This window comes from Anabrus simplex, chromosome 1 (genome assembly GCF_040414725.1).
Source record: "Anabrus simplex isolate iqAnaSimp1 chromosome 1, ASM4041472v1, whole genome shotgun sequence".
NCBI lineage: Eukaryota > Metazoa > Arthropoda > Insecta > Orthoptera > Tettigoniidae > Anabrus > Anabrus simplex.
This window is the reverse complement of record NC_090265.1, coordinates 267438342-267456496: the sequence shown is the minus strand read 5'-3', so window position 1 is coordinate 267456496 and position 18155 is coordinate 267438342. Positions and strand designations below refer to the sequence as shown.

The following is an 18155-nucleotide window of genomic DNA, read 5'->3' as shown; positions in this document are numbered from 1 at the left end:
TTATTATTATGAACATAGAAATGGTCCCTCTGAATAATATTATATCAGGCTTGCAGGTGTTTCACAAGTAACAACGTTTGTGTGTCTGCTTATTCTCTCGAACCAGGAATACTACAAATCAAGTATCATTAGATAACTTGCCTGCAACATAATTCTTGAGGATGTCCTATGCCAAATTGCTTTTTCAGAGCCCAAATTTACAAGTTTATTCTTCTATTTGGGATAAACATCATCCTTTTAAAGAACAGTTGCTTAGAAGACTTGCGGAGTTTGGCTACAACAGTCGGGTCGACAAAGGCTACAGCAAGCTTAGCTGCAGGATCTTCAGTTTTACATGTAATCCAAACCACAGGGCAGAGACTTTTAATTTTAAAAATCTTACATGAATCTAGGAAGAGAAATTTGTATTTTTAATTTTGAAGACATCCCTAAAGAGATGCTACATATCAGGCCTCATACTTTAGTTGTGCCGTTCATGTTAGTGAGCACTGTTTCCTGGTAAATTATTTAGTTACAAAGAAAATGCGTATGCACATTTTATCAGGTATTTCATTCTAAATCCTGTTCTTACAGGACAAACAGTTTGCCATTTTTTTTTTTAATTTTTTTTTTAAAGTAAGACATAGGCCATAACACATCATATTTTCCTGGAAAACTGTTAAGGCTTAGAATTTAATTTTTTACATGAAATTCCTTCCTAAGTGTAGTTCATAGGCTCCAATTTTGAATATGACTAACCATTTAGGCAGTGTGTTTACTTCCAAAGGTCTTGGGCATACTTGCTTCAAATTTTCTTTCACTGACTATGATATTAGGTAGCCTATACGTTATCCCCAGTTATACCCTAATTGTGTGAAAATTAATCCAGATGCATCAAGTCGTTCAGACATCCAAACACAGTTTCACATTTATTATATTAGTAGGGATTTAACATGAGCAAGTCCTAATTATGAACTTGCTGTGCTGGTGTTGCTACTTCATTTGATTTCTCTCACTATACTGTCTTCCTAGAAGAATGCCCATTCCACCTATTCCAAATTTGTGTTTCCTGTGAGACATTTGATACTTTTAGCTTTCCTTGAAATGCTGGTTTTCTTCGACACACTCTTCAATTGAAGTTCCAAGGTACAGGACCAATTTTTAAGCACAGTTTGCCATTACAAATAAGCTTTCAGCATATGCTAAGTTGCCTGAACCATTTCCACCAGAATGCATCCCCTACTATTTTATACCCTTCAGCAAAAGATCGTTATAAAACTATAAATGTTGAGAATTAGTAGTAACATTGTCTGAACCATTTAAGTACACTGAATTCGTTCTACTATCAATACTTGCTGAAGCCTGAGTGTAAGCATAGCATAGATACTTCTCATTGCCTGTAGTAGTTAATGCACATTTGATACAATTGTCTCTTATAAACGTCTTCATTATAGACTGTTATGCCTTTTAACATTCAGTCTGCAAGCTTTAGTTAATTTGCTAACTGCTGCCACAATAGTCTATTTTTAACCAGTTCTGTGGTCTCATTTTGTTCTTTACATCTCATCTTTAAATCGTTAGAAAATGAGTCTAATCACAGTTGTCTTGATCTCCCTCTATGTACTTCTCTTACCCTCCACAACAGTCTCTATTGTTCTCTTAGGTAACCTATCCTCCATTCACCTCGCATAACCCACACCACTTTACGATAGAAAAGCTTTTGTAACGTCCTTCTGTTCAATACATGTATCCATCTTTTGATGGAGTGATTTTCAATCAAACATGTTTCAGTTCATTTTGAGCTATCTTCTGGGCAACAGAAGCTAGGGAACCTAGGATAAGGTTTATAAATACAGCTTCATTCATAGAGTTCATTCCTAACTTAGCCTTTCTCTCTTCATTCCAAGTACTTACCATTTCTCCCACCTGTTTTTACCAGCAATCATTCTCACTATTTTCATGTCTGTTAACTTATGAATAAGATATCTTGAGTCCACCCAGCTTTCAATCCCATAAAACAAAGTTGGTCTGAAAACAGATGATATAAAGATAATTTTGTGGTAAAGCTGACTTCTTTCTCATAGAATACTGTTGATTGCAACTGTGAACTCATTGCATTAGCTTGCCTGCACCGTGATTCAGTTACAATTGGTAGGTAACAACACTCAACTCTCGATTAATCGGGAAATTGTAGGGTTAAGGCTTCCCGGATAAGTAGATTCGTGAAAAAGTTCAAAATAGAAGAGGCGTAATGAAAGTACAGTTAAAATGATAATAAATTATACTATTGTATTGTTTTTTATTAACTTTCTCAGTATGCAGCAGTAAAAGTAGCACTCAGTGCAATTAATAAATGGAAAAATATACAGCACTTTTCATTGAAACTAATAAGACAAAGAAAAATATTCAGACTACCTAACTTTACTGTTTCTGAAAATAATCAGTCATGGTTTTCTGCTTTTATGCCAAGAAACACTTTGTTTTCATTTTGCTTAACAAGTTTTTCGGTGATTAGAGCATTATCCTAGCCCTCGATGTACTCCGGCAATGACTCGACATTTGCCAAGGCAGCCCCATGTGTAACTGTTTGTTGTGCTTACGCGGCGCAAACAGCTGTTTCCCCTTCCTCATCGCTTTCACTTCCCGCTCCTCCCCTGCCCTTTACTTTGTCAACATTCTCTTCGTCTGTCAGCTCTTCATAGCCTTGATCATTCTGGTCACAATCGAACCACTGATGAATATTGTCTTCATCAACTTCCTCTCCACGTGGGACAGTTTTTACGGCTTCAGTCACTGTACTAACTGCATCGGCTTCATCAAATCCAAGAAATCCATTGTCTTCAGAAATATCTGGGATGAATTTTTTCCAAGACCACACAATTGTCAATGGTTTTGTTTTTTCCCAAGCCAAACAAATCTCATAAATAGCGTCAAGAATTGTAAATTCTTTCCAAAATGTTGTGAGATCATTGCCCTCATCAATCCTCTTTTGAAGAAGAGATGACTGATAATTTCTTTTAAGTGCAGATATTACGCCCTTGTCCATAGGCTGGATTATTGCAGTGACCCTTGGGAGGCAAAAAATTTGCATAAATCTGTTGCCATCTGCTGATTTTAAAACTGTTTGATTTGGGTGTGAGGTCGCATTATCTATCAAATGAACTGCCTTTTCCGAGAGTCCATTTGACTTTAAATATTTACGAACGTCAGGGACGAAGTTATTGTCAAACCATAGTTTAAAAATCTCATTGTTCATCCAAGCAAACTTTTGGTTCTTGTACACAACAAGCAAATTTTGGCCTCTGTACCTTTGAAAGAGTGAGGGTTTTTTGCTTTTCTAATGACGAGTAAAGGTAATTTATGAGTGCCCGTCACATTCGTGTAGGTCCTAATCGTTATCCTTTCTTTAGATACCTTATAGCCTGGTGCACAATGCTCCTGTTTGAAAGCAAGAATACAGGTTGGTAGGCATTTCCAGTACAGGTCAGACTCGTCCACATTGTAAATTTGTTCTGGGGCCAAACCCTCATCCAGAACAAATTTTTCAAAATCTGAATTGAACTGTTGAGCAGCTTCTGCATTTCCACTTAACAACTCGTCTTTTACACTGACATCACAGGTGCCATGTCGCTGTTTGAAGCATGTAAACCATTCAGATGACACATCAAAATCACCCTCCATCCCAAGAGCTTTGAAGAAACACTTTGCTTTAGTCATACATATGTCTCGATACTGGAGTCCCTTGAGCTCACTGCTGTGAAAACCACTCCAACATGCATTAGTCAAGCTCCTCAAATGTAGTTTTTTGTTTTTCTTCTTCATAGTTTTTCAATTTGCCATACCACTGTTTGCATTGGACGAACAAGCAAATGATGGAAGTTTGTCTTTGTTGCATAAAATATCTTGCACGGTAGAATCACCAACATTATATTGGACACACACCTGTTTAACGGTAGAACCTCATTCTATATTTTGTACAATATCCAACTTCTGAAGAATCATCAAAATGACATGCCTCCGTTTGGTTGCCATTGTTTGCGAACTGAACTGCACTGAACAAAAACAAAACAATGACTGAGAGCAGGTGCTCGCGGCCGATGACGCACCAGCTACAAATAACTTCAAGGTCACGCCACCGTTGCTACTATTACAACTCTGCAATATTATCCCGACCCTTTGTAATTCTGTATTACTGTAACTCCTAACACTCGTGCATTTTTATTCTTTTTGGTATCGCGGCTGATCCTATTATGGTAAATCGAGAGTTGAGTGTACTGTCAATGAAAATCCACAGCCTGTTTCCAGTCATTCGACCAGGTCAGGAATGGAATGAATGAAGCCCCCATCTAGCGGCAATGATAGGAAATGTGCCGACTGCCGAAGCCTGTCGCACTCCTCTGGGAAAATGATAAATGACTGATAGATGAAATGTTAATGAAGAGTGTTGCTAGAATGAAATATGACAGGGGAAACCGGAGTACGTACAAGCTGAGAAGACAAAGACTGCAATGAAGAGAATAAATAGGAAGGAAGTCATACATGCGTCAAGAAAGGTTAAATACGAAGAGAATAGGGAATATAAGAAGAGATATGGAGGGAAATGGATATAGAGGAGATTATAAATTGTAATACATAAGAAATGGAAGATTAAATGGATAGGTAGACATACTACGATGAAATAAGAGAAGAAAGTGAGTGACTAAAGAAAATATTAAATTGATTGACGCAAGCAAGGGTCATATGTATTCGATTTAGAGCAATATTGCATTCTGTCTTTAATATAGATGTTATGTTGATTGTGACAGATTCTAACCTACATAAAAAGCTATACTAGGGTCACATTATCAAGAGATATTCCCATAAGAATAAATATACATGCACTTGAACATCCTAATATAGAATTATTCTGAGAGTTACATTATTTGAGACTGTTATTGGCATAGGTAAATAGAGATGGCAGTCAACTGCTCCTCTGCAGATAAGAAAGTAGACGAGGTCAGACTGCACAACATCTTCCAGGATGAGATGTCCTTGATCTAGCTTAAGTCACTCCAGACAGTCCTCCAATCATCTTCTTAAAGACACTTCATCGTCTTATCTTGAGCAAATATAAAAATGAATAAAGACATGCGTGAAATCAGCTGATGCATAATGTTATATTCTAGGCCTACTATTGTAGTAATGGTTATTCTTTTAAGGTTTCTCTAGTTAGAGACTAATATCTATTTCAGATTCCCAACATATCTGATTTAAATTTGATATGTGTGCTGTATGTGATTTTGCGTAATCAGTTCTCAATGTTGGGTTCTCGTTTAATGAACGAAAGACTGCTAGCTCCAGGTACAACATTTTCCTGATATCGAACAAGATAAGATGAATTTCATGAGTACTGCTTACTTACGTTGATATCACTTGGTAACATCGTTGTCGGGCTTTGCATGAAAAAGGGTGTATTTAGATCATTTTTAGAGCTGGTTATGAATATGATATCTGATTTCCTGTAATACCCACAGGTTTTTTTTGTAATTACATAATTTTGCTTTTTTAACATTCGCGCATAACAGTATGCATTGATTGATAAAATATGTACATTAGAGTAATCGAAAATGGTCAGTAGTGTTAAAATCGATATTTTCTGATGTCTATGTTCACATAGAAACACTGCAACTGTTTTAGTTTAATTTTGAATGTGCTTTAGATAGTTAATACATATATACAAGTGCAAGTCAGTCTACAAATGGTGAGTTCCTCAAGATGACGGTGTGTAAACAATCCCAACTCCTTTTTTCATTTGCGGCTCATTGGCTTTGAAGAGAGAACCCTCTTGTTTACTGTAATAACATTGAGGGAGTAGTATCAAAACAAGGAAAAATGAATTGAAGCTATTTATCAATGGAACCCAAAAAAATATCAAAGCTGTACTCTTACACATCACCGATAAATATGGTTCAATAACAGTAGCATAATCTTACATCTAGAAGGAAAACTATGAAACTATGTTATTAACGGGACAACAGTCAGGTTACACAAAATATCCCTGTTTTCTCTGCCTGTGGGACAGCCGTGGACGTGATGCACACTGGGTTAGAAAGAATGGTCAGCTAGAACAACAGTGGAAATAAAAATATAATAAGAGCATGTTTGGTGAAATAAGAAAAATTCATACTTCCATCTCTCCATATTAAACTGGGGATCAGGAAAGAGTTCGTAAAGGGATTGAATAAAGTACATCTATCAGAAATTCTCCTTCCTGTCTGATGCTAAACTAAAAGAAGGAACCTTTATGGTACCACAGATAAGGAACCTTATGACAGACGAACAATTTGAGGGTTTGATGACCTGTGAGGAAAGATTGGCTTGGATAGATTTCAAGAATGTAATAAACTTCTTTTTTTTTTTTTAATAGGAAGCACTCAGATTACAAGAAATATGTTGAAGATATTTTGATGGCTATGAAAAATTTAGGTTGTAAGATGAGTATCAAGCTGCATTTCCTTCATAGTCATCTTTTTCCCTTTTTTTTAAGTGAAGAACATGGGGAGTGGTTCTGACACGACATCAAAGAGATAGGGATACGTTATCAGGGCAGGTGAAATGCTGCGACATTAGCTCACTATTGCTGGTCTATGAAGAGGCAGAATCTGGAGTTGCAACACGTCAGATGATCATGAAGATCACACTTCCGAAGCAAAAGGAAGAGAGTTTAAGTATGAAAATTGTATCCTGGACTTGCCATTTTATATGTTGACAAACAAAGTAAGTAATAAACAGTTTTCTAGATTCACTTCATTTTAAGTTAATTATAGTTACTTTACTGGTCTTAATTTCCTAAACTTTGCTATAATTGACATTGTAGATTAAGTAAATACTTAATTTGAAATTCTGTCAAATCCTTATGTGATACACAAAATTTGATTTCAGATTCATAAACAGGAGCCAAAACTACATTAAAATCGCCCATCAAAACTAAAAGCCTGGAAGAAAATTTCATTTTGTAACTAAGTGTATTTGGTTTACATGTGTCTACCCCTTAATCCAGTTTCTTGATATGGGGTCAGGGATGAAGTGGAATGAATTAAAATGGCATGTTTTTATGGCTGGATGCCCTTTATATTAATTCAGTAAATGATTTTCAATATCTGGTATTGTAGCCTATTTCTTTTAAAAGAATATTGTGAACCTGTGCAGTGGCATGGACCATTCTAAGTACATTATTTTATTTACCATTGTGGTTTTATGTATGTTGGGCCAAAAGTATCATTGTTCACTGTTTTCCCCAGAATATTCCACAGGTGAATCCTATGTTGTAAATTTCCTGCCATGATAATGATTTTTCCTGTGTTCTGACTGTGTCAATGAATGCACTGAATAACATTTTGATTCACTGCTGAATTTATTACATTAAGAACATTTTTGTTTCTTTCAACTCCATGCTATTTCTATTCTTTACTAATGTTCCACTCAAACCTTAATTGCTAAGTCATTTATAAATCATATAAACTAGGGTTTAACACATTGGTATTTTAACATAGCTCAGTAGTGATAAGAATTTTTAGACTCATTACAAATATTTACAAAGTCCTCACGGATAACATATCAAAATCTATGTTTAATATACAGTTGAATATGGCCCAGTGTTGAGAGCCAAAACTAGTTCTGATTAAAAGATAATTCTTTTAAAAATATTGTTGTATTGATTGGGAGGAACAATCCTTTCAAATTTAATTGTCATTGTGAATCATCAACATGGGTGCTCGGCGGCCTATGAAATTTTAGTTGGCGGCCACTCGGTCGGCCAACGGAGCAAAGCAAGTCTGTGTCCCGCAGGCCGCACTCGTCGGCGGCGGGCTACGACGCTCGGTTTCGGCTCTCGAGCCAGCCAGCTCCCTGGTTGATCCTGCCAGTAGTCATATGCTTGTCTCAAAGATTAAGCCATGCATGTCTCAGTGCAAGCCAAATTAAGGTGAAACCGCGAATGGCTCATTAAATCAGTTATGGTTCCTTAGATCGTACCACTTTACTTGGATAACTGTGGTAATTCTAGAGCTAATACATGCAAACAGAGTCCCGACCAGAAGTGGAAGGGACGCTTTTATTAGATCAAAATCAATCGGTCGGCTCGTCCGGTCCGTTTGCCTTGGTGACTCTGAATAACTTTGGGCTGATCGCACGGTCCTCGTACCGGCGACGCATCTTTCAAATGTCTGCCTTATCAACTGTCGATGGTAGGTTCTGCGCCTACCATGGTTGTAACGGGTAACGGGGAATCAGGGTTCGATTCCGGAGAGGGAGCCTGAGAAACGGCTACCACATCCAAGGAAGGCAGCAGGCGCGCAAATTACCCACTCCCGGCACGGGGAGGTAGTGACGAAAAATAACGATACGGGACTCATCCGAGGCCCCGTAATCGGAATGAGTACACTTTAAATCCTTTAACGAGTATCCATTGGAGGGCAAGTCTGGTGCCAGCAGCCGCGGTAATTCCAGCTCCAATAGCGTATATTAAAGTTGTTGCGGTTAAAAAGCTCGTAGTTGGATTTGTGTCCCACGCTGTCGGTTCATCGCTCGTCGGTGTCTAACTGGCATGGTTCGTGGGACGTCCTGCCGGTGGTGGCGAGTCGAAAGCGCGCGGCCGCCGTAATAAATTACATACCACATAGACAAGCATCTCATCTCCATGCTCCCAAGTCTTCCCAGCCCAAAATTTGCAACACGACTCCTTTTTTCAGAAATTACCCAGAACATATCGTGCTGCTTTCCTTTGGATCTTTTCCAGTTCTTGTATCAAGTAGTCCTGGTGTGGGCCCCATACACTGAAACCATACTCTGATTGGGGTCTTACCAGAGACTAATATGCCCACTCCTATTCCGTAGCAAATGTGACTTTAGGACCACTTACTTGGCCACTCAGCCATTGCCCACCCCATGAACAAACTTGACTGCAAGATAAAAATATTCCATTCTGTATTTCTATGCTGAAAGCTCAGCTGTCGTCAGCCAATTCTTGTATCCAAGTTTACGTTTCTCACCTGCAGTTCCATAGTTCATTGGTCCACTCAACAGAGGTGGTGCTGATGGCTTATCAGACCAATTCTTGTATAAAATATACAGCCAAACATGTTGCATCCAATGGACTTATTAGTGTTTAACGTAGTTTCTTTCTCTGGCGAGTTTTCCTTTCCTGTCTTTGATGTTCCTGCTCAAACTGTACAATTCCAGCTGAGATGGTAGAATGCCAATGAATGCAATCCCCTGCAAGAGTTTGCCAAGTATTTGGATTTATATCTGCTCTTCTCATGGTCTGTTTAAGTTCAGAGGAGCACCACGAGTCCTCTTGCCAGTCCTGAGTTCACCATACAGGATTTGCCGAGGGAACTAGCTGTTACTCATACGATGGACATGGCCTGCCCATCTAAGCCATTAACTGATAATGATTGCTTCTATACTGTTTAGCTGTGTCTTCTCAAAAACTGCAAAATTACTTATATAATCCTATTTGATGTTCATAATGGAGCTAAGTTTTGTATGTGAAAGTGTACCAGTTTCTTGATGTCCTGGCAATATAAGGGTTTAGGTTTCACACCCAGAGATAACAACAGCTTGTTTCACCATCATTTTCATGCTAATTCTCCTGCAGTTGTCTTGCGCAAAAGATCATGTCAATTGTACCACGAGAGGCACGAACCCATACTGAGATTCAGATAATATTCTTTCAGAAACAACCTGAAGTTGATTCAGTAAGATTCTAGCAAATATTTTTATTTCTATGGAGATCAGGTATATACCACAGTAGCTGTCAGAGATGCTACAATTGTGAAGATTATAACTGTCCTGGAGATTTTCATAGTAGCAGGAACATACTTGGTTTCCCAAATTAGGAGTATCAGATAGAAAAGCCTGGGTTTTAGAGATGAGCCTCCACTTCGAATGAGTTCAAGAGGAATGTTGCCTGATCCTGAAGCCTTTACTGTTTTCATTCTGCTGAGAGCTTTGATAAACTCTTGGAAGGTTGGAGGAGTGTCCATCCAGGGTTGGAGAGTATGGTGAGAAACATTTTGAAGAAAATCTTCAGCAGAGTTATAGTTCAAGAGTGAGCTGAAGTGTTGTTTACATTGTTTAAAGACTGTCTGTAAGCTCTCAGAGTCCCTGATGATGAGCGGATATGACCATACAGCTCCTTCAGTCCTGCATAACAGTTGCGCAGGTCCCTTGCACCTGAGAAGTTCTGAAGGCCTTTGCTTTTTGCTGCCACCAGTTGTTCTTTATTTCTCTGATTTCAGACTGGCACTTCTGTTTTAGTTCTTGAAAATGCATTTTCTTCTCTCTGGAGGATGGATCCTGAGAAATGGAGAGATGGGTCTCCTGTTTGGCATTGACGAGTTTCAAGAATCTTCGGTGTTATCAACAAACCAGTCTTGTCTCTTCCTTTCCTCAAAGCCAATGGTTGTTCAGATTCTGTAATGACTTTTGGAAGCATGGTCCATTCACATTCTACATCCTTTGTGTTGATAGGATTGTGAGTTAGTTGTTCTAGGACAGTGTTTTGAACACCCCGTACACTTGGTTTTCAATGTCTTATTGCGGTATGATTTTCTAACTACCAATTCTAGCTAGCCTTATGCTGATGTATCTTGTTTAATATATTGATGTCAGAGATTATGTTCTTTATTTCAGACTTTCCCCGGCAGGTAAGGGCAAAACTGTTTGCTCAAGTGAAAGTATAATTAAACCAAGTGTTAGTGAATAAAGAGGTTTGGTATCAAAGTGTTGTTCGATGTTTTGATGGTGAGAGACTGCAATTTGTGTTGATATACAAAAATTGTGGAGGGCAATATATCATATTGTAAGTAATGGTCATCATGCTCACTACAAATGGTAGTTCAGTCATTGCTGATTTTAATTTAGGATCATTTTATTTACATAAGGAAAGTCTTGAAGTAATTATTAATCTTTTGTGTGTGTAATATACACATTTTTGTGCATTGATGAAGAACTCATGCACCAATGCAAGTACCGTAGTTATTTTAGAATCAGTACAGAAGTTATTGGAAAACCTAGGTGCAGTTCCTACCTGTTTAATAATTTTCATAGGGTAAGGCCCATAGGAGATATACCAATACACAGCTTGGATACACACTCTGGGAGAGAAGTGAAAATGATCATGCTCTGTCAAAATTCAAGGGATCGATTTGGTGAACTATGGCTCCCAAATTATGGGACATCTCGGTTCATCATTTTATATTTTATTTTATTATAATAATAGTATCTTAATTAGATTTAACCACAGGGGTAAGTGAAATTTTCCAAATCTCTCTACCCACTGCCTGAAAAGAAAGACCTCAGCTCATCATCTCACTTGAGTTCTGAATAAGTTTCAACATTCCTGGCATAGTACATAGGTACTGTATTGCCAAACAGATTCCATAGTTTGCATATCGAAAGTTGCTGTAATATTGTTCAGTTTGGACAAGATATAGGTACACTGTGTTTCAGATTTAATAATAATAATAATAATATTGGTTTTACATACCTCTAACCAAATTTAATTTAATTCCAGCAAATATAATAGATAGTTTAGAAATTATGCAAGTCTGAGCCCATATTGCTATAACCATTTCTTCCCTATCAGGAATTCATTCCTGAAATATTTACCCTTCTTTCCTGTTACATCAGAAGAAGACATGGTTGGTATATTAAGTACACCGACATGTTGTAGAGGGGCAGCATTGTTACTGGCTTCTTACAAATGCAGCTGTGGTTTGATGTCCAGCCAATGTGCGAGGAGCGTACTATATTGTTTTACACTTTATTTTTTGTATGTCCGGGAATGGTTCACATTTCACTTTTGAAGGTGGTGACGTGTAACTAGTGCCTTGTTCCACCATTTGGTAGCAGCATACACACAGGGGCCAACAAATGCACTCGTCATACCCATTTCATAACAACACTGTCGGCGTAGGAGCACACAACATGGAAAGCAACTGCTAGAGACAGCATTATACAACTTGGTTCCTATGGAAAGAACGCGTGACCACTGCAGAAATTCATCGGCGCTTGGTGGCAGTCTGTGAAGAACGTGTGCCGTCACGGAAAACAGTTTACAACTGGGTGGAAGGTTGGAAAACAGGGCGCACATCGGTGAACAAGGAAACCAGTTCTGGAAGGAATGTGACATTGTCAACACCAGCCAACAATACCCGGGTCGAACAGGCCATCCAAGGAAACAAATGCATCACATTTACGGAAATGGAGGCAGCTACGGGAATCAGCCGAAACACCGTGCAGCAAATAGTGCACGGCCACTTACAGTTGGGGAAGGCGTCATCTACGTGGGTGCCTAGACTCTTGTCTGCAGACGAAAAGCAGAGGCATGTGGATGTGTGCAGAGAACTTTTGCAATGCCATGATCAAGATCCAGCCGACTTCATGGCTAGGCTTGTGACTGGTGATGACACATGGCTCCCATTACCATGAGCCACAAACAAAACAAAATTGGATTCACGGTGCTGCCACACCCACCATACTCTCCCCAACGGGTACCAAGTGATTATCACCTGTTCGGGAACATAAAGAAACCTCTGCTGGTTCTTCTTCTTGAGGCGCCTTCTCCTAGCAGAGGTTGGCGGTCCACATAGCCAGCTCTGGACGTGATGTTGCAGCATGGAAAGCATCTTCTGAAGTGCAGTTGTGCCATCTTCGATGTCCTTCAGCCATGAATTCTTCCTGCTGTCAACAGACCTTTTCCCCTGTATTTTACCTTCAATGATGAGTTGTAATAGCTGGTACTTCTCGCCTCTCATAATGTGCCCTAGATCTTGGGTTTTCTTTTTTTAGCAGTAAGTAATAGTTCTTTTTGTTTCTTCATGCGATGAAGGACTTCATCATTTGAAATTTTCAGCACCCATGGTATTCGGAGTAGGCGGCGATATAGATACATTTCAAAAGCATCAATTCTTTTTTCTAGATTTTGGTCAAGGGTCCAGCTTTCACATCCAAAGAGAAAAATGGAGAATACATAGCACCGAATCATTCGCATTCTTAATTGCACACTTAGGTCTGATTTTGTAAATAGCTGTTTCATGCTAAAAAATTGCCTCCTGGCCTGTTCTATTCTAGATTTTATCTCTCTCTTGGAATCACATTCCTCATCTAGCACAGTACCCAAGTATTTGAAGGAGGATACTTGTTCAATCTTACTGCTGTTTATTGACAGGGTTGCTGGAATTTTTCTTTTAGAGAAGACTACAACTTTGGTCTTGGAAGCGTTGACAAACAGGCCAAACTCTTCACTGCGCTGGACTAATTTGTCTATCATGCGTTGGAGCACAGGTAATTCATTTGCTATGACAACAGTATCATCTGCGTACCTGATATTATTAATTGCCTGTCCATTTGTAACTATCCCGCTGTTTTCCTCCAACAACACCTCCTTAAATATTGCCTCAGAATAAATGTTGAATAAGAGAGGTGACAGCACACAACCCTGATGAACACCTTTTCTGATTGTAGTCGCTTCTGATGTTCTTTGGTCGATTTTGACATCTGCGGTTTGATTCCAGTACAGTGCTGGTTGCTGTTTTGCGAATTTTGCAGAACTGGACACAGCTGTCAAGGCATGGGTACGCACCACTCTGAAAGAATGGTTTCAGGAAGGTCTGGAGAGACTGACACATTGATGGCAAAAGTGCATACAGTTACAAGGAGATTATATTGAAAACGTGGACATAACAACTGATGTGTAATGTACTTCATTTGGGTAGGAAAAAATAAAGTATAAAACAATATAGTACACACTTCGTATGTGGAATTTTTGAATTGAGAAGTTTGAATTTCATTTAAAACTGGAGTTCCCAGGTCTATGATCTCAATATCAACAGTCTCGTAAAACTATAAGCTTGCTGCACACGTTACATCTACCTATCACGTGGTAAATGACCATACTGCAACAATTGTTGGGTAGCCTACCAATGCAATTTATTCATTATAGGCCTGCTGTATGACCTCAGAATTATGTAAATGTTACCAAAATCTAGTTACTTTGATTCTTTGTGCTTGTATACATAAATGAAGTGCAAGGCAGAGGGGATCAAATGTGAAAACTTTTGTTTTTTGTACTTTGTCAAAATATGAGAATTTTCCATCTTTTTGTGATAAATATTGAGTAACTTGATCCTTAAAAATAGGAAAGATCACAATATAAAGTTGGAATTCAAGAGGACAAATTGGGGTAAATATTAGTTTATAGGAAGGGGAGTTAGGGATTGGAATAACTTACCAATAAAAAATAAATTCCCAGTTTCTTTGTAATCATTTAAGAAAAGGCTAGGAAAACAACAGATGGGGAATCTGCCACCTGGGCGACTGCCCTAAATGTAGATCAGTATTTATTTATTTATTTATTTATTTATTTATTTATTTATTTATTTATTTATTTATTACCCTAACAAAACCTCAAGTGTCTTATGTATAATTTTGACGATGACCTGAATGTCTACCCCGTAGTCCCCTGTCTTGATACGGCGTCGGGAATGAGGCATGTTTTTACGGCCGGATTCCGTTCCTGCCGCCAATCTCAGTTGACGAGCTAATGAAGATGAAATGAATGAGAGTGAAGTAAAAGAGGAGGAAGGAATCGGCTGTGGCCTATAAATAGGAACTGTCCCAGCATTTGCCTTGATGTGAAAATGGGAAACCACAGAAAACCATTCTCAGGACAGACGACGGTGGGGTTCGAACCCACTCGTCTCCTGAATGCAGAGCTTGGCTTCATAGCCGTATCTGAATTTCATGTCTGAGGAACTGAACACCGAAATTTTGTGTGTAGCCTAATCTTTCAAAAGTCTGAATGCATAATTATTTTTCCCTCACATTTTCTGAACTGTACATACATTTTTATTAAATATATATTGCGGTGTTACATCGTATTGATATTCTTGAGAACAATACGCGTTATCCTCTTCGCCACAGGTCTTTCCGTGTAGGTATGCCTATCGGTATTCTTCATTAATGCGTTGATCGCGAGAGCTAGTGCCATCTTTGGGATACTAAATGAAGTACCTGGAAGTAAAAATTAACCTTATCAACAAGCATGAATCAGTTATCGTTGAGTCTTGGAAGGTAGTGCTTCGGCGTCGAGAGTCGTCAAATCCTTTCTGTATTGTGTAGTGAATTGTACGAGGCGACGTCCTTGTAGCTGCGCGCTGCAGACCAATTTTCACAGTGACGATAAGTGAACGGAACGCGACCTTGAGGCGCTGTCACATGCCGGTGCACAGTTAGAATGATGATAATAAGCTGGTGAAAATTTTTGGAAGAGCATGGCAGCATATCCTGGGAATTCTCGAAGTGTCGATGACATGTCAACGTCAACTCCACCGCAGCCACCCCCTCGAAGACGTCACTCTTTGCATTCGAGACGACTGCCAGCTATTAACGCCCCTAAAAGAGCATCATGTGCTGGGATATTGGAAACGGTGATTATTGTCTTTTAAATTTCCTTATTAAATTAAGTCTTGAATTTACAAATTTCTATAAGTATATTTGAAGTCATAAAATTATTTCTGCTCGACAGTAGCGTAGGCCTACTGACGTTAATTTTAGACTTTTTACCAGGGATGATAATGCTAAACACTACAGTATTTTACGATAAATAATATCTCTTGAGAGGATAAAGTTAATAGCAAATCATATGCGTACCTAAATTATTACCAGCCGAAATGAATATTGGCAAAACATGTCCACAGCTCGGGTTCAATGTAAAACATAGAGATGCGGTAGTAACGTGAGTCCATCACATGCTTTGTTATTTTAATAAGCCTACGGAATTATATCTCAGTCTATTAGGCGCTCAGTGTTACTGTAGCTTAACAGTTCCTATGATGCATATTTTAATTCAATTACGGTATGTTTGGTAACTTGCAGTAGATGAATCTTAAAAGTCGTCAGTTTCAGGTCAGGTAACTACTCTTGACTGGCTGATAATCTCGTTGCTTTGTTCCATAAACAGAGACTACCACACGCCTTGAATACTCTTTCTTTGTCTCTCCTTTATGAGAAAAGAGTAGAATTCCTTTATTACTGTAATTTCACACCTAGTAATGTTCTGCGTCGTCATTGTCATTCGCCCCCTCCCCCAGTCAATTGAGGAAGTATTTGCGTAACTTCTGTTTGCAGACTGATTCCAAGTTGCAGACCGATAACATGGCACTATAGGAAGTGGTATTCATTTCCTCTGGCAAGTATGCGTGATACATTCATCGTATCCATACAAGTTAATAGCGTAAGTTGTGTGACGTCATTACTGCAGCAAGTAGTGAATCATACTTTCATTGTCTCAAAAATTTCATCATTTCACACAAATGTTACGACTTAAAAACACCCATCGTAGAATGCAAAGGGTGTATCTGCTAACATCATCAGTGAACTAATCGTGTAAACTTTCGTTCTGACATTCTCTATCATCTTTGGTTCTGACGTTACCATTGAACACAGTTTTAAATTGCGCGCTACGATCACCTGTCACACCTGCTCGGCATTACGAAAGTCACGTTACATTTCAGTTTCACCTTCGACTACATCTTGCCCGCCGAACATTTACGTCATTATTCATTGCCGAATTCTGAAACAGCCTAGTCATTTACGCAATCAGAGTACAATAATCTGCATGATTGTGCCGCGCGCGACAGTGTTGCAAACAGCTCCCTGAATATGTCTCTTTGAGACATGTTCTAAGTAATCGGGATTGTATTTTCATAGCCTACATATTACATGCATATTGCTCCATGTATCAAAGTACTGCATAACCACAGTAAACTATTGCATTTGTGTATTTGTAGTTAATCCGTCTCGATGTCATTCATTGTTATTAAGACAAAATGTTTATATAAATCTTTCATTCTAGATTCTTTACCGTTCAACATGTTCGTAGTCTCATAACATTTTTACTGTATCATTATAACTACTATCCGTATTCATCAACATTAATTTTCTCTTCCAAGAATAGAAAAGAAAAAGAATGACCGGGTGCATGCTCAGGTTAGTCGCATTCTTTGCTCAGGTTGCGGATTCGTGTCGCGGCGCTGTTGATCGGCCTTTAGTGTGCTCTAATACAAGAGTTCCCGTTCTACTAGTCTAGGGAAAAAGTATAGAAACCGGAGTTAATTCGTTAATAAAAGCGTTTATCCGTTGTCGCACATAGAAACAAGATACACCAAACTTCAGCTTATTTTATTCTACGTTTAATTATGTGGAGTAGAAATGTTTACTGTAGCCTACCCAATTAAAATTTTAACGCAGGTTGAACAAAAACAAAAAAAAAAAGTGCCGGTATTTTATTCCATTTCCAACGGAGCGCTCACTTTGAAAATGCATAGCATTGAAAGTATTAATCTATCGTTACCAAACTTTAATACGTCTTAAAGTAACTTATTATTAACTAAGTTATTTCATCTGATGTTTGTGAAACAGCAAATTCAGCTTGTTATGAAGCAGTGGCGTTCGAATTCCTTTCTTTCTTAATCTGTTTACCCTCCAGGGTTGGTTTTTCCCTCGGACTCAGCGAGGGATTCCACCTCTACCGCCTCAAGGACAGTGTCCTGGAGATTCAGACTCTGGGTCGGGGGATACAACTGGGTAGGATGACCAGTACCTCGCCCAGGCGGCCTCACCTGCTATGCTGAACAGGGATGGACAAGGAAGAGGGAAGGAAGCGGCCGTGGCCTTAAGTTAGGTACCATCCCGGCATTTGTCACGGAAAACCACTTCCAGGATGGCTGAGGTGGGAATTGAGCCCACCTCTACTCAGTTGATCTCCCGAGGCTGAGTGGACCCCGTTCCAGCCCTCGTACCACTTTTCAAATTTCATGGCAGAGCCGGGAATCGAAGATTTAGGAACTACGTGTTGTTTTTGGTTGTTTTGTATTCGTACCTCGTACCTGTGACTGGCGGAGGGTCCAGCACGTGACCACGATTTATTGAATTTAATATTTCGTCATGACCACGAAAAGCTAGTTCTTGCTTACTTAAATAGAGCACTGCATCAATTACCAAATGAAGGAAAAGCCTATTTAAATGTACATTTTTACTGAACTGTACAATTACAATATACAGTCTGGCATTTTCCTTCAGGACATCAGAGATCGTATTTTGGTTTGTTTCCAATGTCTTGAAATCTAGCT

At 38.8% G+C, this 18155-nt stretch overlaps 1 protein-coding gene across 2 annotated transcripts in view; it reads left to right on the top strand.

Moving 5' to 3' along the window:
* Positions 1–15095: 15095 nt before the first annotated feature.
* Nedd4 (E3 ubiquitin-protein ligase Nedd4) overlaps positions 15096–18155 on the top strand; it is a 592743-nt gene continuing 589683 nt past the window's right edge. For both annotated transcript variants that reach the window (XM_067159509.2, XM_067159503.2), the window contains exon 1: positions 15096–15452. In XM_067159509.2, the coding sequence (XP_067015610.1) occupies positions 15297–15452 (156 nt within the window). In that variant the 5' untranslated portion in view covers positions 15096–15296. The remainder of the gene's footprint in view (positions 15453–18155) is intronic.